At 50.0% G+C, this 17,486-nt stretch overlaps 1 protein-coding gene across 1 annotated transcript in view; it reads left to right on the top strand.

Moving 5' to 3' along the window:
• Positions 1-17,486, top strand: part of CASC3 (CASC3 exon junction complex subunit) — a 56,749-nt gene that overhangs the window by 24,240 nt on the left and 15,023 nt on the right. Inside the window, exons 5-10 of the mRNA XM_075350145.1 lie at positions 25-176; positions 277-456; positions 592-1,259; positions 8,938-8,999; positions 10,693-10,801; positions 10,890-10,988. Of these exons, the coding sequence (XP_075206260.1) occupies positions 25-176; positions 277-456; positions 592-1,259; positions 8,938-8,999; positions 10,693-10,801; positions 10,890-10,988 (1,270 nt within the window). The remainder of the gene's footprint in view (positions 1-24; positions 177-276; positions 457-591; positions 1,260-8,937; positions 9,000-10,692; positions 10,802-10,889; positions 10,989-17,486) is intronic.

A 17,486-nucleotide genomic window follows, 5' to 3' on the forward strand; every position in this document is an offset into this window, starting at 1 on the left:
CATATCCTATTCTCCTATTCCTAGGAGAGCACAGAGCCAGACGAGAACAAGACCACCAAGAAGTCTCAGAAACGGCTGGATGATGATGAAGACAGGAAGAATCCAGCCTATATTCCTCGCAAGGGACTCTTCTTTGAGCATGACCTACGTGGACACACAAACGATGAGGAAGTCAGGTGAGAATATCCGGTTATAAGGAATTTATTGCTGTTATATTATTTTTTATTCAATTTAATCTTCTAACTGGAAAATCACTGAATAGAATTTCTGTTTCAGGCCTAAAGGACGTCACCCTCGCAAACTATGGAAGGATGAGGGTCGATGGGAGCACGATCGGTTTCGGGAAGATGAGCAGGCTCCAAAGTCTAGAGATGAACTCATAGCTATGTACGGTTATGACATTCGGTCGTGTAAAAATTCAGAGGAAATTCGCCCACGTCGACCAAGAAAGCCAAGGTTTATTAACCACTTTGTCCTTTTTATTTTCTCCTCGCTTTTGTGGAGAGGTGTGGGTGGGGGGGGCGGGGAGAGTACCAAGTTTTATGCTCTTTACTAAAGAATTGCATTGTAAGTGTTCAATCGTCTTTGCAGGTACAGCAGTCCTCAAAGGGAAGACCAAGAAGAAAAGCCTAACAGACCTTTACCAAACCGTTATCAAGAGTCTAATTTTGCTCCTCCACAAAGAGCCTATAATAATCGCAACGTTCCCAATCACAGCAGAACTCCTCCTAATAGGACCTATCCTCGTCAAGGATACAAAGATCACCGCTCTGCCAGCTACCCTACAGAGGATGGTGCTGCCCCACATTCTACTTCCGAGAGGAGGCAGGAGTATGGTGGTTATAGAGGGAGAAGCACAGAGCAGGTTGCTCCACTACCCAGCGAAACTCCCGCTGAAGCGCAAAACAAAGTTGAACCAGCTACTGAGAAACAGGAGGAAAAAGATATATCCCCTCCACCTCCAGACCGACCTGTGGAGAAGAAGTCCTATTCTAGAGTAAGGAGGAGTCGGATTAAAGGGGGAGAAGCAGGAAAGAGCATAGATGACACTACATTCCCTGAATTACCACCACCTCCTCTTCCGCCAATCCCTAATGAAGTGGTTCCCGAGCCTTCCCCTCAGATACCTGTAGTGAAGCCTAGTGGCTGGGAGCCTGCAGTAGAGGGCAGTGTCACAGGACTGGAGCAGGACATGTCGCAGGTCAACATTTCGGATCAAAATTGGAGTCCTGGACAGTCGGCATACATTTCTGCTCGTGGTGAGGAGTTTTTTCCTGCATTGTGCTCATACCATTTGTACATTTCAGCTGTCATTTTCTGTAACATTTAAGATAATATCTTCGCCCTATCTTCCAACCTCTTGGTATTCACTGACAGGCAGGGCTGTGGAGTCGGTAAACCAAACCTTCGGCTCCTCAATTTCTCTTGCACCGACTCCTACATATATTGCTTATAGTTAGGTGAAAAATTTATTGTAATACATGAATATGTGTATCTGAACATCAGACATTTAATAATTTTTATGATACAATAATCAAGATATTTGGATAGAACATAAAATAATTTATTGGAATACAACCTTAGAACACAAACTGTAATAAATTGTAAATATGTAATACACTATGTAATATACAGTAGATTACATATATTTCTTCATCATTCCTTATGGGAGACCCAGACCATGGGTGTATAGCTTCTGCCTCCGGAGGACACACAAAGTACTACACTAAAAAGTGTAGCTCCTCCCTCCGAGCATATACACCCCCTGGATGACTCACATCTAGCCAGTTCAATGCTTTGTGTTCAGGAGGTCACACACACATGCATTCTCATCTGATTTTTGATTTCAAAGAGTTGGAAGAAAAACGGGTCCAAACTGGACTCCTGGCATGTCCCTTCTCACCCCACTGTGTCGGCGGTGCTGTTAAGGTTGATTTACAAGGCTGGAGCCTTACATGCCGCGCTCCTTCACCATCCCTCGGGCTCTGGCTTGAAGTGGGAGCCATCACGGTTCTCACTGCTTTGCAGGAGACCGGTCTCCATCCGCAGCCCTTTCAGGACCCTGCCGGACGGAGCGCTCACCCCTCAGGGACCTGGCCCTGCGTCTCATAAGCTAAGTATTGAGACGTTATTGTGGGGTCCCTTGTACATTTATTGTGGGGAGAGTGTGTTATTTCACTTTGCTGTGATTTCCGGCCGGTTCTCTGGTTTTCTCCTGAGAACCGCGCCGAGGGTGCCTGCTCGTCGGCCGCATGGGAAAATTTAGGCCCCGGCTTCGGCTGCGGCCTAGTTTCGTTTTCACTGCCCCTGCATGTCAGTCATGCAGGGGGACAGTGCGGCGCCGCCCACCGGCCGTTCAGCAGAGGGGAGGACACTCCTCTCTGAGGAGATGTTTCCCTCCCCTGTATATCCCCTTGGCCCTCCGGTTCCCGCTCTTGGACTAATCCTCCGCCCCCCCTCCTCACTCCGGCGCCATTTTATCAGCGTTCACACACTGATCGGCGCTGGCTGCTGCAGCTACTGCATCTGTCTGGGGGTCCAAGCTGTGGAATCCGGAGGGCACACAAAACGGCCACAACCTCTGGTTGTGGACTTTCTTGTACTCTCTGGGGGTCATTCTGAAGGAGTGTGTTCTTTACTGCAGAACGTCCACCTCAGCAGCATGTCTCACACTAGGAGCAAGGCTGCAAGGCTTTACTCTATAGGCACTGCATGTCAGCTCATACTGTATGAACCGAGCACATATCCACATTAAAAAGTGATGCCCATGGTGGTGCCTCAGCCTGGAGTCTCCCCAGGGGTCCCTCCGGCTGCTCCGGCCCCGGTGGCTGAACCCCCGACTTGGGTAGCATCGTTTTCTAAAGCTATCTCCCAGTCCTTTGCCGACTCCATGGGACAGCTGTCCCGGACTCTGGTGACCATGCATCAGCCCCCTTCTCAGGGCGCCTCTGCTGCTTCGGCTCGCTCTGCAGAGCTCACAGAGGATTTTTCGCCTGTTCCCGGACCCCGTCCTCCTAAACGGAGACGCAGGGACTCTTCTCCTTCCTCGTCCCACGGCTCTGATTCACGAGCTGAAGTGCAGGGCGAGGAGGATGCCTTTACTGTGGGCTCGGACGATACCTCTATGGACCCCATTGATTTATCTGAAGGGGATGCGGATGTTAGTGACTTGATTGCGTCCATTAATTCCGTACTGGACCTCAACCACCAGTGTCAGAGGAACGAGCCTCTCTGGTAGAAAAACACCAGTTTACCTCAAGGAGTATGTTTTTTAACCACTCCAGTTTTCAGGCCACTGTGACCAAGCCCAGGGCCTGTCCTGACAAACGCTTCCCAAAGCGTAGTTCTGATGAACGTTTCCCCTTTCCACCAGAGGTGGTCAAGGAGTGGGCTCATTCACCAAAGGTAGATCCTCCGGTGTCTAGAATCTCAGCCCGGACAGTTGTATCTGTGGCCGATGGCACCTCACTTAAGGATCCCACTGACCGCCAGGTTGACCTTCTGGCCAAATCTGTATATGAGGCGGCAGGGGCCTCGTTTTCCCCGTCTTTTGCAGCGGTGTGGGCTCTTAAAGCCGTCTCTGCTTCTCTGGAGGAGATGCATTCCCTCACCAGGGACTCTATGCCCGAAATGGTTGCCTTAACTTCCCAGGCTTCGGCTTTTTCATCCTATGCCATGTCTGCCATTCTGGAGGCTTCTCACCGCACGGCGGTGGCTTCCGCTAATTCTCTCGCGATCCGCAGGATCTTGTGGCTTCGAGAGTGGAAAGCAGACGCTTCTTCTAAGAAGTACCTTGCTGGGCTCCCCTTTGGTGGGTCCCGGCTGTTCGGTGAACAACTGGATGAAATTATTAGGGAAGCTACTGGCGGGAAGAGTACTTCCTTGCCACAAACTAAAACCAGGAAACCTGTCCAGGGCAGGAGCCAGTCGAGCTTTCGTTCCTCTAACTGGTCATCCTCTAAGCCCTCAGCCTCGTCCACTAACTCAGCCAAGGATCGAAAACCCAGCTGGCGCACAAAGCCGCGTCCTCAGAAGAGCGGAGGAGCTACTGCCATTAAGGCAGCCTCCTCTTGACTATCTGGCTGCAGCAGCAACGTCCTTGGTCGGTGGCAGGCTCTCCCACTTTGGCGACGTGTGGTTCCAACACGTCTCCGATCAGTGGGTGCGGGATATCAGCTCCCACGGCTACAGGATAGCATTTTCTTCCAGCCCGCCAAACAGATTTTTTTCTGTCCACTCCCCCCTGCTCCAAAGCCGCCGCCTTCTCTCAGGCCGTGGCTTCCCTGCAGGCCAACGGAGTAATTGTACCGGTTCCCGCCCGGGAACGGTTCAGGGGTTTCTACTCAAACCTCTTCCTAGTCCCCAAGAAGGACGGTTCCTTCCGGCCCATCCTGGATCTCAAGCTTCTCAACAAGCATGTTCAGGTGCGGCACTTTCGCATGGAATCTCTGCGATCGGTCATTGCCTCAATGACCCAGGGAGATTTTCTAGCATCCATCGACATCAGAGATGCCTATCTGCATGTGCCAATTGCAGTTTCACACCAGCGTTGGCTACGTTTTGTAATCAGAGAGGAACATTTCCAATTCGTGGCTCTCCCCTTCGGGTTAGCCACGGCCCCTCGTGTATTCACCAAGGTCATGGCAGCAGTGGTTTCGGTTCTGCACCTCCAGGGGTTGGCAGTGATTCCTTACCTGGACGACCTTCTAGTCAAGGCTTCATCCAGTGCAAACTGTCAGCGGAGTGTCTCGCTCACTCTCGCCACGCTTGTTCAATTCGGGTGGCTTGTCAATCTGCCCAAGTCCACTCTGACCCCGACTTGTGAAGCTGCCCTTAGTCAAACAGCAGTCCCTTTATCTGGCGGTACGCTCTCTGCTGAGGCCCCGCCGTCATTCCATCAGGCACCTCATGCAGGTGCTGGGTCAGATGGTGGCGTCAATGGAAGCGGTTCCCTTTGTCCAGTTCCATCTGCGTCCCCTGCAGCTGGACATCCTCCGCTGTTGGGACAAGCGGACCTCTTCCTTGCACAGGCTAGTGGCTCTGTCGCCACAGACCAGGAGCTCTCTTCAGTGGTGGCTTCGGCCCCTCTCTCTGTCCCAGGGACGCTCCTTTCTGGCCCCGTCCTGGGTGATTCTCACCACGGACGCCAGTCTATCCGGCTGGGGAGCAGTGTTTCTCCACCACCGAGCACAGGGCACTTGGACTCTGTCCGAATCAGCCCTCTCGATCAATGTGCTGGAAATCAGAGCTGTGCTCCTAGCTCTCGTAGCCTTTCACCACCTGTTGGCGGGCAAGCACATTAGAGTCCAGTCAGACAACGCGACAGCAGTTGCCTACATCAATCACCAAGGCGGGACACGCAGCCGCCTGGCAATGTTGGAAGTTCAACGTATCCTTCAGTGGACGGAGGACTCCAAGTCCACCATATCCGCAGTCCACATCCCAGGCGTAGAAAACTGGGAGGCAGATTATCTCAGCCGTCAAACCGTGGACAGCGGCGAGTGGGCCCTGCATCCGGCAGTGTTCTGGTCAATCTGCCGCAAGTGGGGCACTCCGGAAGTGGATCTAATGGCATTCCGGCACAACAACAAGGTCCCGGTTTACGTGGCTCGCTCCCACGATCCTCAGGCCTTGGCGGCGGACGCGCTTGTTCAGGATTGGTCCCAGTTCCGTCTGGCCTACGTGTTTCCCCCTCTAGCTCTGTTGCCCAGAGTCCTGCGCAAGATCAGAATGGAGGGCCGTCGGGTCATAATCATTGCTCCAGACTGGCCCAGGCGAGCTTGGTACCTAGACCTGCTCCGTCTGTCCGTAGAGGTGCCGTGGCATCTCCCGGACCGCCCAGACCTTCTCTCACAAGGTCCGTTTTTCCGCCAGAATTCTGCGGCTCTCAGATTGACGGAGTGGCTCTTGAGTCCTGGATCCTGACGGCTTCAGGCATTCCTTCCGAGGTCATCTCCACTATGACTCGGGCTCGGAAGTCTTCCTCGGCCAGGATTTACCACAGGACTTGGAGAATTTTCCTGTCCTGGTGTCGTTCTTCCGGCCATGCTCCTTGGCCGTTTTCCTTGTCGACCATCCTGTCTTTTCTACAGTCCGGTCTGCAGCTAGGACTATCCCTCAATTCCCTTAAGGGACGGGTCTCGGCTCTGTCAGTGTTGTTCCAGCGGCGTATCGCCCGACTGGCCCGGATGCGCACCTCCATGCAGGGCGCATCTCACATCATTCCGCCCTACCGGCGGCCTCTGGATCCCTGGGACCTCAACCTGGTCCTCACGGCCTTACAGAAACCCCCCTTTGAGCCTCTTAGGGAGGTTTCTTTGTTTCGTCTTTCACAGAAAGTGGTTTTTCTGGTGGCCATAACTTCTCTCAGGAGAGTATCTGATTTGGCTGCGCTCTCTTCGGAGTCACCCTTTTTGGTTTTTCATCAAGACAAGGTGGTTCTCCGTCCGACTCCGGACTTTCTCCCTAAGGTGGTGTCTCCTTTCCACCTTAACCAGGACATTTCATTGCCTTCCCTTTGTCCGGCCCCTGTAAATCGCTTTGAGAAAGCGTTGCATACTTTAGATTTGGTGCGGGCGCTCCGGATCTGTGTGTCACGCACCGCTGCCCTTAGGCGGTGCACCTCTCTTTTTGTGCTGACCACAGGTCAGCGCAAGGGTCTCTCGGCTTCTAAACCGACCCTAGCTCGTTGGATTAGGTCGGCCATATCCGATGCCTACCAATGTTCTCATGTCCCCCCCCCCCCCCCCGCCGGGGATTAGGGCGCACTCGACCAGAGCTGTCGGTGCCTCTTGGGCTTTCAGGCACCAGGCTACGGCTCAGCAGGTCTGTCAGGCTGCCACTTGGTCTAGTCTGCACACCTTTTTGAAGCACTACCAAGTGCATGCTCATGCTTCGGCAGATGCGAGCTTGGGCAGACGCATCCTTCAGGCGGCTGTCGCCCATTTGTGAAGTTAGGTTTTGCCTACTTCTCAGTTTCTATTTATTTCCCACCCATGGACTGCTTTGAGACGTCCCATGGTCTGGGTCTCCCATAAGGAACGATGAAGAAAAAGAGAATTTTGTTTACTTACCGTAAATTCTTTTTCTTATAGTTCCGACATGGGAGACCTAGCACCCTCCCTGTTGCCTGTTGGCAGTTCTTGTTCCGTGTGTTTTCACTGACTGTTGTTGTAGACAGAGGTTCCGGTTATTCCGGGTTTTACTCTATCTCTACTTGTGGGTGGATGTCCTCCTTCAGCTTTTGCACTAAACTGGCTAGATGTGAGTCATCCAGGGGGTGTATATGCTCGGAGGGAGGAGCTACACTTTTTAGTGTATTACTTTGTGTGTCCTCCGGAGGCAGAAGCTATACACCCATGGTCTGGGTCTCCCATGTCGGAACTATAAGAAAAAGAATTTACGGTAAGTAAACAAAATTCTCTTTATCTTGTATGTGTATATATATATTATTTTCTGATACAATAATCAAGATATTTAGAGCATAAAATATATTTATTGGAATACAACTTTAGAACACAAACTAATAAATTATAAATATGTAATACAATATGTAAATATATACACACACACACACATATATATATATATATACACATACATATATATATATATATATATATATATATATACACATACATATATATATATATATATATATATATATATATATATATACACACACACACACACACACACACACACACACACACACACACACACACACACACACACACACACACACACACACACACACACACACACACACAGTTGGGATGTCCTGATTGCAGAAACGGCAATAACCCCGGAGAGGTGGCTCTGCAGTAGTGGCTGGCCTTGAAAGAGATATGTAATGCTTATTTGTTTATTTTTTGAACTCTCCCTAATCTTGGACAATTTAAAGGGCTCTTTTGAGATTTCTTTGGGTGCCCGGCTCAGCTGTTAGCGACATGGTTGGAAGAAGTCCTCTGGCCCCATTTTCTGGCTGACTAGCTTTCTGTAGCTTAACTTGTTCCTTAGGCACAAAGCATCTCGGCAGGATTTCTCTTTGCATGTTGCTCTGTGTTCACGCACATTGTACATGCTGCAGATTTTCTTTACAGATTTGCAAGTGGAAAATCTCCAGTAGCTGATAAAATTAGGAGCATTAACGAATATCATCCAGAAAACCCCTCTGCAGCTGACTCTGCATGGGGGCAGCCTCTTTGGAGGTAGACTTGGACTTGGAGGTTGAGCATCCACACACTACAGAAAATATCTGCAGTGGAAATTGGCACAATACGGGTCCATTTATATTGCAGATTTTCAGTTTTGGATGCTAAGGCTGAAGCCTGTATTAAGTCACACATTTGCAGATTTTGACTCCTTTGATTTGCTGTGGGTCTGCAAACATGGGGCCCGATTCATCAAAGCATTTACGCTGGAATTCTGGGATATAAAAGCTTTCAAAAGTCTAAACTTTTTGGCCCAATGAGAGACTAAAATTTTTCGACTTCGTTGTCTTGTGCCATTTCCGTCCAGCCCTGACAAAGTGTGCATAGCAGGGATGGGACAGGAGCATAGCAATCCTACTCGTCAAATTCATGATAAGCAGCAGCTCATCTTACTCAACAAATTTTACTCCAGTCCTTGACTAGAGTAAGATATATGGTGAGGAGCAAACCACTTCTTACAGACGCATCAGATTCATTATGAGACGTGCACCTTTTAATATTCGTAGTGTTTAACTTCAGCGGCCGTGCTCATGAAGACTGGCATGAATGGGTCCATAATGTGTTGGAGGAAGTGGGACGACAACTGATAAATGACAATGTTTACTGCATTGTAGAGAAGTCCTTTTTAACACTTCTCCTCCCCCCAAATTTCTAATAAACTAAGAATTTGTCATTTTTAAATTCTTTTTTTTTTCTCCCCCCCCCCCCCCCACCCCCCCCTTAGGAATCCCAAATCACATTCACATGACGGGTGGACCGCCTCAGTACAATCGCATGGAAGGAATGGTAAGAAGCCTTGGATCACAAAAAGACTTCCTTTAGTTTGACCAATTAGTGACCAGTCTTGTGTGGGTCCGAATACCAGCAATTATTGAAACATTTGCACCACTGCATTCCAAACTCCAAAATAACAGTATGTACTGTAGTGGGGCTTGTGTGGTTTTTTTTTTTTATTTTTTCTATGGATAGGTTTGTATTCTAAGATCTAATTTATAAATTCTGTTTAGGGGTCAAGGAAAAACAAACCCACCATCTTCATACTTTTTTTTTTTTTTTTTTTCCTTCAATTATTTGGGAGTTACAAACATTAGAATGTACAGTAGAACCTTGGATTACGAGCATAATTGGTATCGGGAGTGAGCTCTTAAACCAAGTTACTCTTATATCAAAGCGAATTTTCCCATAGGAAATAATTGAAACTCAGACGATTCGTTCCACAGCCCAAAAATATTTGCTGTATTTATACAAACTTATTACAGTAACACAAGATAATGTACTGTATTCATATAACATTATTACAGTACACTAATACAAAATACAATACAGTACAGTAAAAAACATAAAAACACCTTAAACTGCACTTTAGCTTACAATAAAATTGTTGGTGTGCAGGAGGTAAAATACAAGCAATGTGCTGCACTGGTTAGCCGAAAGAAAGTACAATACTGTATACACAAATGCAAATTGATAGACATGCTATATAGTATATACTGTACTGTGCAATGGTATACTGTGCATATGTACAGAATGTTACCTCCAGAGCGGGTCAGAGCACGGTGAAAGGATAGAACCGGAAGTGTGCACAGTGAGTATTTGCTCTTATTGCAAAGCATTGCTCTTAAACCAAGTTACAAAGTTGTAAAAAGCTGTGGTTGTCTTGCAAAACGCTCTCAAACCAAGTTACTCTTAATCCAAGGTTCCACTATATAATTATAGATGTGTTGCAGGCTGATGTCAGCATGTCTTGGATTCTTCATGGGCAGCACCCCACATTTTTGGGGGGATGATACAATTGCTCCGGACCACAGAATTTAAGGAATTAAACTGCTAAGATTGAAGTTATCCCCAATATTGGTGGCTGTGGCAGGAGGTCCGTGGTGTATGACAGCTCTGCAGTCTCATCAGCTGGGGCTATAAGATAGGTCATCTATGTAAGGTTTGTGAGGAGCTGACACACAACACTCCATGGATTGGCTGTTACCAGCTCCCGCAGGTGACAGGTGTAAAAAAAATTACCTAGCGGACACTTATAGCTTTGTCATTATAGTGGCAGCTGCCAGGTACTGCAGATCAGCTTCTATTCATCTGTGGTTTCCCTATCCTCTGACCTTATAATGAGGGTCATGGCCTTGGTTAATGGCTATGTTAATGCAATGAACTTCTATTCGGTCTTGACAGCTTCATTGCTGTTCCTAAAGAACTTGCATGTCCTGGATCCATCTTGGGCCTCCTAGTTTTCTCTTGGATCAAGTTTATGTCTTACCTGCACTAACCTGATGGGGAGAAAGCCGGTAAGAGCCTCATTAATGGAACATGGCTACAAACCACAAGCAAAGTGTTACTTGTTTTCATTGACTCTACGACAGATGTTCCTTTCTGAATACAGGAGTAGTAAGATAGCCTTAGTGCTGCTAGGTAGGTGTACACAGTGCCGGTCTCTTTTTCTGGGTTAACTTATCTTCCCCTTATTTTCTTTCAGGGAGTTCAAAGTGGACGCGTCAAGCGGTATTCGTCCCAGCGTCAGAGACCTGTGCCAGACCCTGCTCCTATGCACATCAGCCTTATGGAAGGACATTACTATGATCCAAGTGAGTGTCAGTATAAGTTTTCATAGTTTTTCTCTTGTGTGTTTTCTACTGCTCAGACATTGATGGGTTTTTTTTCTTTTGTGTGCAGTCCAGTTCCAGGGACCAATTTACACTCATGGAGAAAGTCCTTCTTCCATTCCCCCCCAGGGGATGATTGTACAACAAGAAATGCACCTTCCCCATCCAGGTACTTCCAGTCTCTTAATATATAGTTATAAGATTATTATCACACAGATTTTTATAACATGCCAGTCAGATTTACATTTTAGTACATGCCTCACTTTTTAAAAACAAAAAAAAACTTTTGTTGAAAATGTTCAATGTTTCTCTTTTTATCGACTGTGGAGTGGCATCAAACAGCTATTGTTTTGATACCTGAAAGATGGAAAAAGCGAGCAATGGTTGACTAATTGCACCATTTTCTGCCTATGCAGATTACCCAGTGAGATATAGGGCACTTACAGTACTGTGCAAACGTTTTAGGCAGGTGTGGGGGGAAAAAAAGCTTATAAAATCGAAGTATTTAAATTTTTATCAATTAGCAAAATACAAAGTAAATGAACAAAAGAGAAATCTAAGTGACATCAATATTCGGTGTGACCTCACTTTTTCAAAACTGCATCCATTCTAAGTACACTTGCACAAAGTTGGGGATCCTATAGGATTACACATATAAAAAGAACTTTGTATTTCAAGTTTTTATACTTTTTAATGGTGGGTGGACCGACACTTCGGCACCCACGAGCCAGGAGTGCCACGCATCCTTGCGCTTCTAGAATCATAGTCAGGTGTCGAAGTAGCCAATTATATAAATGGGTGATAATGATCATTTTCATATGTAGGTAGGCAGTCATTAACTGAAGTAGAAACAGCTGTGTAGGAGGTTTGAAACTGGGTTAGGAACAGCCGTACTTTGCTACAAAGATGATGATGTTTAACCCCTTCACGACTTAAGGCATGGGTGGCCTTCTGGTTACCACGAGCTCGCGCAGTCCATGGTCATCCCTGTATATGTCTGCTGATCTGATCAGCAGATGTGTGCGGCTAACAGACGCGGGTGGATCGGAGATCCACCTGCGCCTTTTAACCCCTCAGATCAGGGGTGGGCAGTTAATTTTCCAATGGGGCCGCATGAGAAATTGGGATGGTTTTAGAGGGCTGGACTAATATAATAAACTCAGTTCTACCCAATACTGTATATAGCATATATACTAACCGTCCATAAACAATATAAAGATTCAATGAAAATATGGAGGTCCGTAGGAGCATACATACTGGCCCTGGTGGCCAGTGGGGAGCATACATACTGGCCCTGGTGGCCAGTGGGGAGCATACATACTGGCCCTGAGAGTGCTGAGGGCACAGGCAGGCAGCACTGCAGAGCCTGGAGGCTCCTCTGGCTGCCTTCTCTGAGTCCCCTGTGTGTCTGCTTCTTCTATCGCAGGCACAGGGGACCTGAGAAGACACAAGTGCTGCTCTCCCCTCCTGCAGACACTCTGCACTCTCCTGCTGCTACTGGTGCACTTATCTCAGTTGCAGAACAGACGTTTTTGAAGTGGCCGCTGTGCAGATGAGCCGGTCACTTGTGAGGATCCTGGGTAGAAGGGGCAGGCAAAGGGGGCGTGGCCAGCATCAACAGCAGCAGGAGGGGACAAGGAAGGCATCCGAGGAGTGTGTCCAGCATTCAGAGGGGGCGTTGACGACAGCAAAAGGGGCATGGCTAGCAGCATATACGCCATGGAAGGCATCCAGAGACCGTGACCAGCATCCAGAGGGGGCATAACTTGCAGTAAGAGGGGGCGTGACCGGGAGAGTAGGGGCGTGGCAGCTGCTTATCACTTATGCTGCTGTTGTCTGTGATAAGGCACGCAGAGATGATATCACTCTGCCGTGCCGATCACATGACCGGCAGCAAGAACCAGGAACTAAGGAAGCCGGAGCTCAACTGACAGGTGGGAGACACGGAGGGACAGCGCTGAGAAGGTAAGGAAAGAGTGTTTTATTTTATTATGGGCAGCAGCCTGGGGGCATATCTAACACAGGGGAGATGTGCCATCTATAGTGGCCATGGGCAGCACAGGGGGACGTGTCCCAGCACAAGGGGGCTATATTCAGATTAAGGTGGCTAATTTTAGGATGGGGGGCTATGAGGGACATATACCCTATATGATTTGTTAGACGGACACTGGCATTATAAGATGGACCCCATTTAACATTAAAAAAAAAAATTCTCTTTCTTTGTCGCTCCATTGGGAGACCCAGACAATTGGGTGTATAGCTTCTGCCTCCGGAGGCCACACAAAGTATTACACTTTAAAAAGTGTAACCCCTCCCCTCTGCCTATACACCCTCCTGTGGATCACGGGCTCCTCAGTTTTATGCTTTGTGTGGAAGGAGGCACACATCCACTCATGCATTCTCATATTAGTTATGTCGGTTGGAAGAAAAGAGGGCCCCCACGGGGCCCCCGGCATGTTCCCTTCTCACCCCACTACGTCGGCGGTGTTGTTAAGGTTGAGGTACCCATTGCGGGTACAAAGGCCGGAGCCTCATGCCGTCTCCTTCACCATCCCTTAGCGGCTCTGGGAGAAGTGGGATCCTGAACGGTCATCCATTTGCTGGGACCGTGCTCCCTCCGCAGCCCCTGTGGGAATCTGCCGGACCGGAGTCTATTCAACCTCAGGGACCGGGCCCTGCAACTCTATGGTACTCTGTGTCCCCATTGGGGATTGTGCAGGAGCGCACCTTCTTCCCGGACGCTGCGGCAGCTGCTGAATTGTGAAGACCGGCGGACTTCCTCGCCGACCGTGCCTGCTTGTCGGGCACGGTCTCAAATTTAGTCCCCGGCTTCATCGCGGCCTAGTCGCAAAAATCCCGCCCCCGGGCCTGCCTGTCAGGGGTAAGGGCGGGACTGCCGACCTGACGTCGGATGTGAGGGCTGGAGCATCCTGCATGTTTCCTCCCCCCTCACTGATCACTGTGGGGACCCCAGATTCCCGCACTTTCCTGGCGCCGCCCACGGCTCCACTCCTCCCCTGAGATCTCCGGCAGCCATTTTTTGGGCATTCTGCCGGTGGAGGATTTTCAGGAACAGCTCTGCAGCTCCGGGGAACCTAAGGCTGGGAATCTGGAGGACACACTCCGCTTGTTAGCGGTCAGTAAGCCACACCGGTCACCCGGTGCTGGTCCCCCCTAGGGTGCCGGAATAGATACGTATTTATATATATATTTCTGTTCGGTCGGGCTGTATACCCTGTTTTTGCCCATATACCCTCAGTGATCATTCTCCTAGGAGACAACAGCATGTCGTCCACAAGGAGCAAAGCTGTTAAGGCACAGGGGTTTTTTGCGGCCTGTACCTCTTGTGGGGCTATGTTACCTGCGGGTTCCACCTACCCTCACTGTGAGCAATGCTCGACCCCTGTTTCACTTGCTCAGCCGGAGCCTCGGTCACTAGTGGACCCCTCGGCTCATGTAGACCCCCCCCCTGCTCCCCCTGTCCAGGCGGCAGGGACAGAGTTCTCCTCTTTTGCTGAGAAACTCTCTGAGTCACTTTCACAATCCATGGCTCAGTCTATGGACAAATGGTCTGCCAAGCTGCTAGAAGCTTTGCAGTCCAGACCGGTCCTTACACAGGCCCTGGCCCCTGTTGGATCGTCACCTCCAGGCCCCTCTCGGTCCGAGCCGCAGCGCGCTCCCAGGTTGGGCCCTAGGTCCCACACGGAGGACTCCTGCCAGGACCACAGTCCTAGACAGGCTAAGCGGGCTCGCTGGGAATCTTCCCCGACTTTTTCACGCTGCTCGGGTTCCCAGCTTGAGGACTCTCTGGAGGACGAGGCGGACGTCGCAGCTCAGGGTTCTGACCCTGACGTCGCCCTTAACCTTCATACACCTGAGGGGGACGCATTAGTGAATGATCTTATCTCATCCATCAACCAGGTGTTGGATCTCTCTCCCCCACCTCCTACTGTGGAGGAGTCGGCGTCTCAGCAGGAGAAACACCAGTTTCGGTTCCCCAAACGTACATGTAGTGCGTTCTTCGATCACTCTAACTTCAGAGACGCTGTCCAGAAGCCCAGAGCGGTTCCGGACAAGCGCTTTACTAAGCGCCTCACTGACACGCGTTACCCCTTCCCCGCTGAAGTCGTTAAGGGGTGGGCTCAATGTCCCAAGGTGGATCCTCCAGTCTCTAGATTGGCGGCTAGATCTGTGGTATCGGTGGCAGATGGCTCATCGCTAAAGGATGCCACTGACAGGCAGATAGAGCTCCTGATGAAGTCCATCTATGAGGCCACGGGCGCGTCTTTTGCCCCGGCCTTTGCAGCCGTGTGGGCACTCCAAGCTATCTCAGCTTGTCTGGCTGAGATTAATGCTGTCACACGTAATTCTGCTCCGCAAGTTGCGTCTTTGACTTCTCAAGCGTCAGCTTTTTCTTCCTACGCCATGAACGCAGTCCTAGACTCTGCTAGCCGTACAGCTGTGGCATCCGCTAACTCTGTGGCAGTCCGCAGGGCCATGTGGCTGCGCGAATGGAAGGCAGACTCGGCCTCCAAGAGGTTCTTAACCGGTTTGCCGTTTTCTGGCGAACGCTTGTTTGGCGAACGATTGGATGAGATTATTAAGGAATCCAAGGGAAAGGACTCCTCCTTACCCCAGTCCAGAAGGAAATAGTAGAAATCGGGTTTCTGAAGCCGCGCCAAAGATCACCACCAGGACATCAGATTTATGTGACTTTATTACAGCATCGGTCTACGCGTTTCGTGAGCGCTGCTCACTTCCTTACCCCAGTCCAAACATAAGAGACCTCAACAACGGAAAATACAATCGAGGTTTCGGTCCTTTCGTCCCTCCGCCAAGCCCCAATCCTCTTCGTCCAGCAGGCAGGAGAAAGGCCAGAGGAACTCCTATGCGTGGCGGTCCAAGTCACGCCCCCAAAAGGCCGCAGGAGGCACTGCCTCCAAGGCGGCCTCCTCATGACTCTCGGCATCCCCTAACCGCATCCTCGGTCGGTGGCAGGCTCTCCCGCTTTGGCGACGCCTGGTGGCCACATGTTCAAGACCGATTGGTGAGAGACATCCTGTCTCACGGTTACAGGATAGAGTTCAGCTCCCGTCCTGCGGCTCGTTTCTTCAGAACCTCTCCGCCCCCCGCTCAGGCCGACGCACTTTTTCAGGCGGTGGACGCTCTGAAGACAGGAGGAGTTGTGACCCCCGTTCCCCTTCAGGAACGTGGTTGCGGTTTTTACTCCAACTTGTTCGTGGTGCCAAAAAAGGACGGATCATTCCGTCCCGTTCTGGACCTCAAACTGCTCAACAGACACGTGAGAACCAGACGGTTTCGGATGGAATCTCTCCGCTCGGTCATCGCCTCGATGTCACAAGGAGACTTCCTAGCATCGATCGACATCAAAGATGCTTATCTCCACGTGCCGATCGCACCCGAACATCAACGCTTCTTGCGTTTCGCCATCAGGGACGAACACCTTCAGTTTGTGGCATTGCCTTTCGGCCTGGCGACAGCCCCACGGGTTTTCACCAAAGTCATGGCATCCGTCGTGGCGGTCCTACACTCTCAGGGCCACTCGGTGATTCCCTACCTAGACTATCTCCTAGTCAGGGCCCCTTCTCGGGTGGCGTGTCAACACAGCCTTACAGTCGCTCTGACGACTCTCCAGCAGTTCGGGTGGATCATCAACTTCCCGAAATCCAAGTTGACACCGACCCAATCACTGACTTACCTCGGGATGGAGTTTCATACACAGTCAGCGGTAGTCAAGCTACCGCGGGACAAACAGCTTTCTCTGCAGCCAGGGGTGCAATCACTTCTTCGGAGTCAGTCACACCCCTTAAGGCGCCTCATGCACTTCCTGGGGAAGATGGTGGCAGCGATGGAGGCAGTGCCGTTCGCGCAATTCCACATACATCAACCACCAAGGCGGCACTCGCAGTCGTCAAGCCTTCCAGGAAGTCCGGCGGATTCTGCAGTGGGTGGAAGCCACAGCCTCCACCATCTCCGCAGTTCACATCCCGGGCGTAGAAAACTGGGAAGCAGATTTTCTCAGTCGTCAGGGCATGGATGCGGGGGAATGGTCTCTGCACCCAGAAGTGTTTCGAGAGATCTGTCGCCGCTGGGGAACGCCGGACGTCGATCTCATGGCGTCACGGCACAACAACAAAGTCCCGGCATTCATGGCACGGTCTCAGGATCACAGAGCTCTGGCGGCGGACGCGTTAGTTCAGGACTGGTCGCAGTTCCGACTGCCTTATGTGCTTCCTCCTCTGGCGATGCTGCCCAGAGTGTTACGCAAGATCAGGTCCGACTGCCGTCGCGCCATTCTCGTCGCTCCAGACTGGCCGAGGCGGTCGTGGTACCCGGATCTGTGGCATCTCACGGTGGGTCAGCCGTGGGCGCTTCCAGACCGCCCAGACTTGCTGTCACAAGCAGGGCTGTGGAGTCGGAGTCGGAGCTCATTTTGGTGGAGTCGGAGTCGGTATAAAATGCACAGACTCCGACTCCTAAAATATATAATAAATTGGGGACAGGAGTGCAATGAAGAATGTGCTGAATATTTTACTAAATAATAACATTTAGTATAATGCTTCTATTTAAGTGAAAAATTTATTGTAGTACAATGTGAACATCAGACATTTAATTGTTTTTATGATACAATAATCAAGATATTTGG

The sequence above is a fragment of the Anomaloglossus baeobatrachus genome, chromosome 5, assembly GCF_048569485.1.
Source record: "Anomaloglossus baeobatrachus isolate aAnoBae1 chromosome 5, aAnoBae1.hap1, whole genome shotgun sequence".
NCBI lineage: Eukaryota > Metazoa > Chordata > Amphibia > Anura > Aromobatidae > Anomaloglossus > Anomaloglossus baeobatrachus.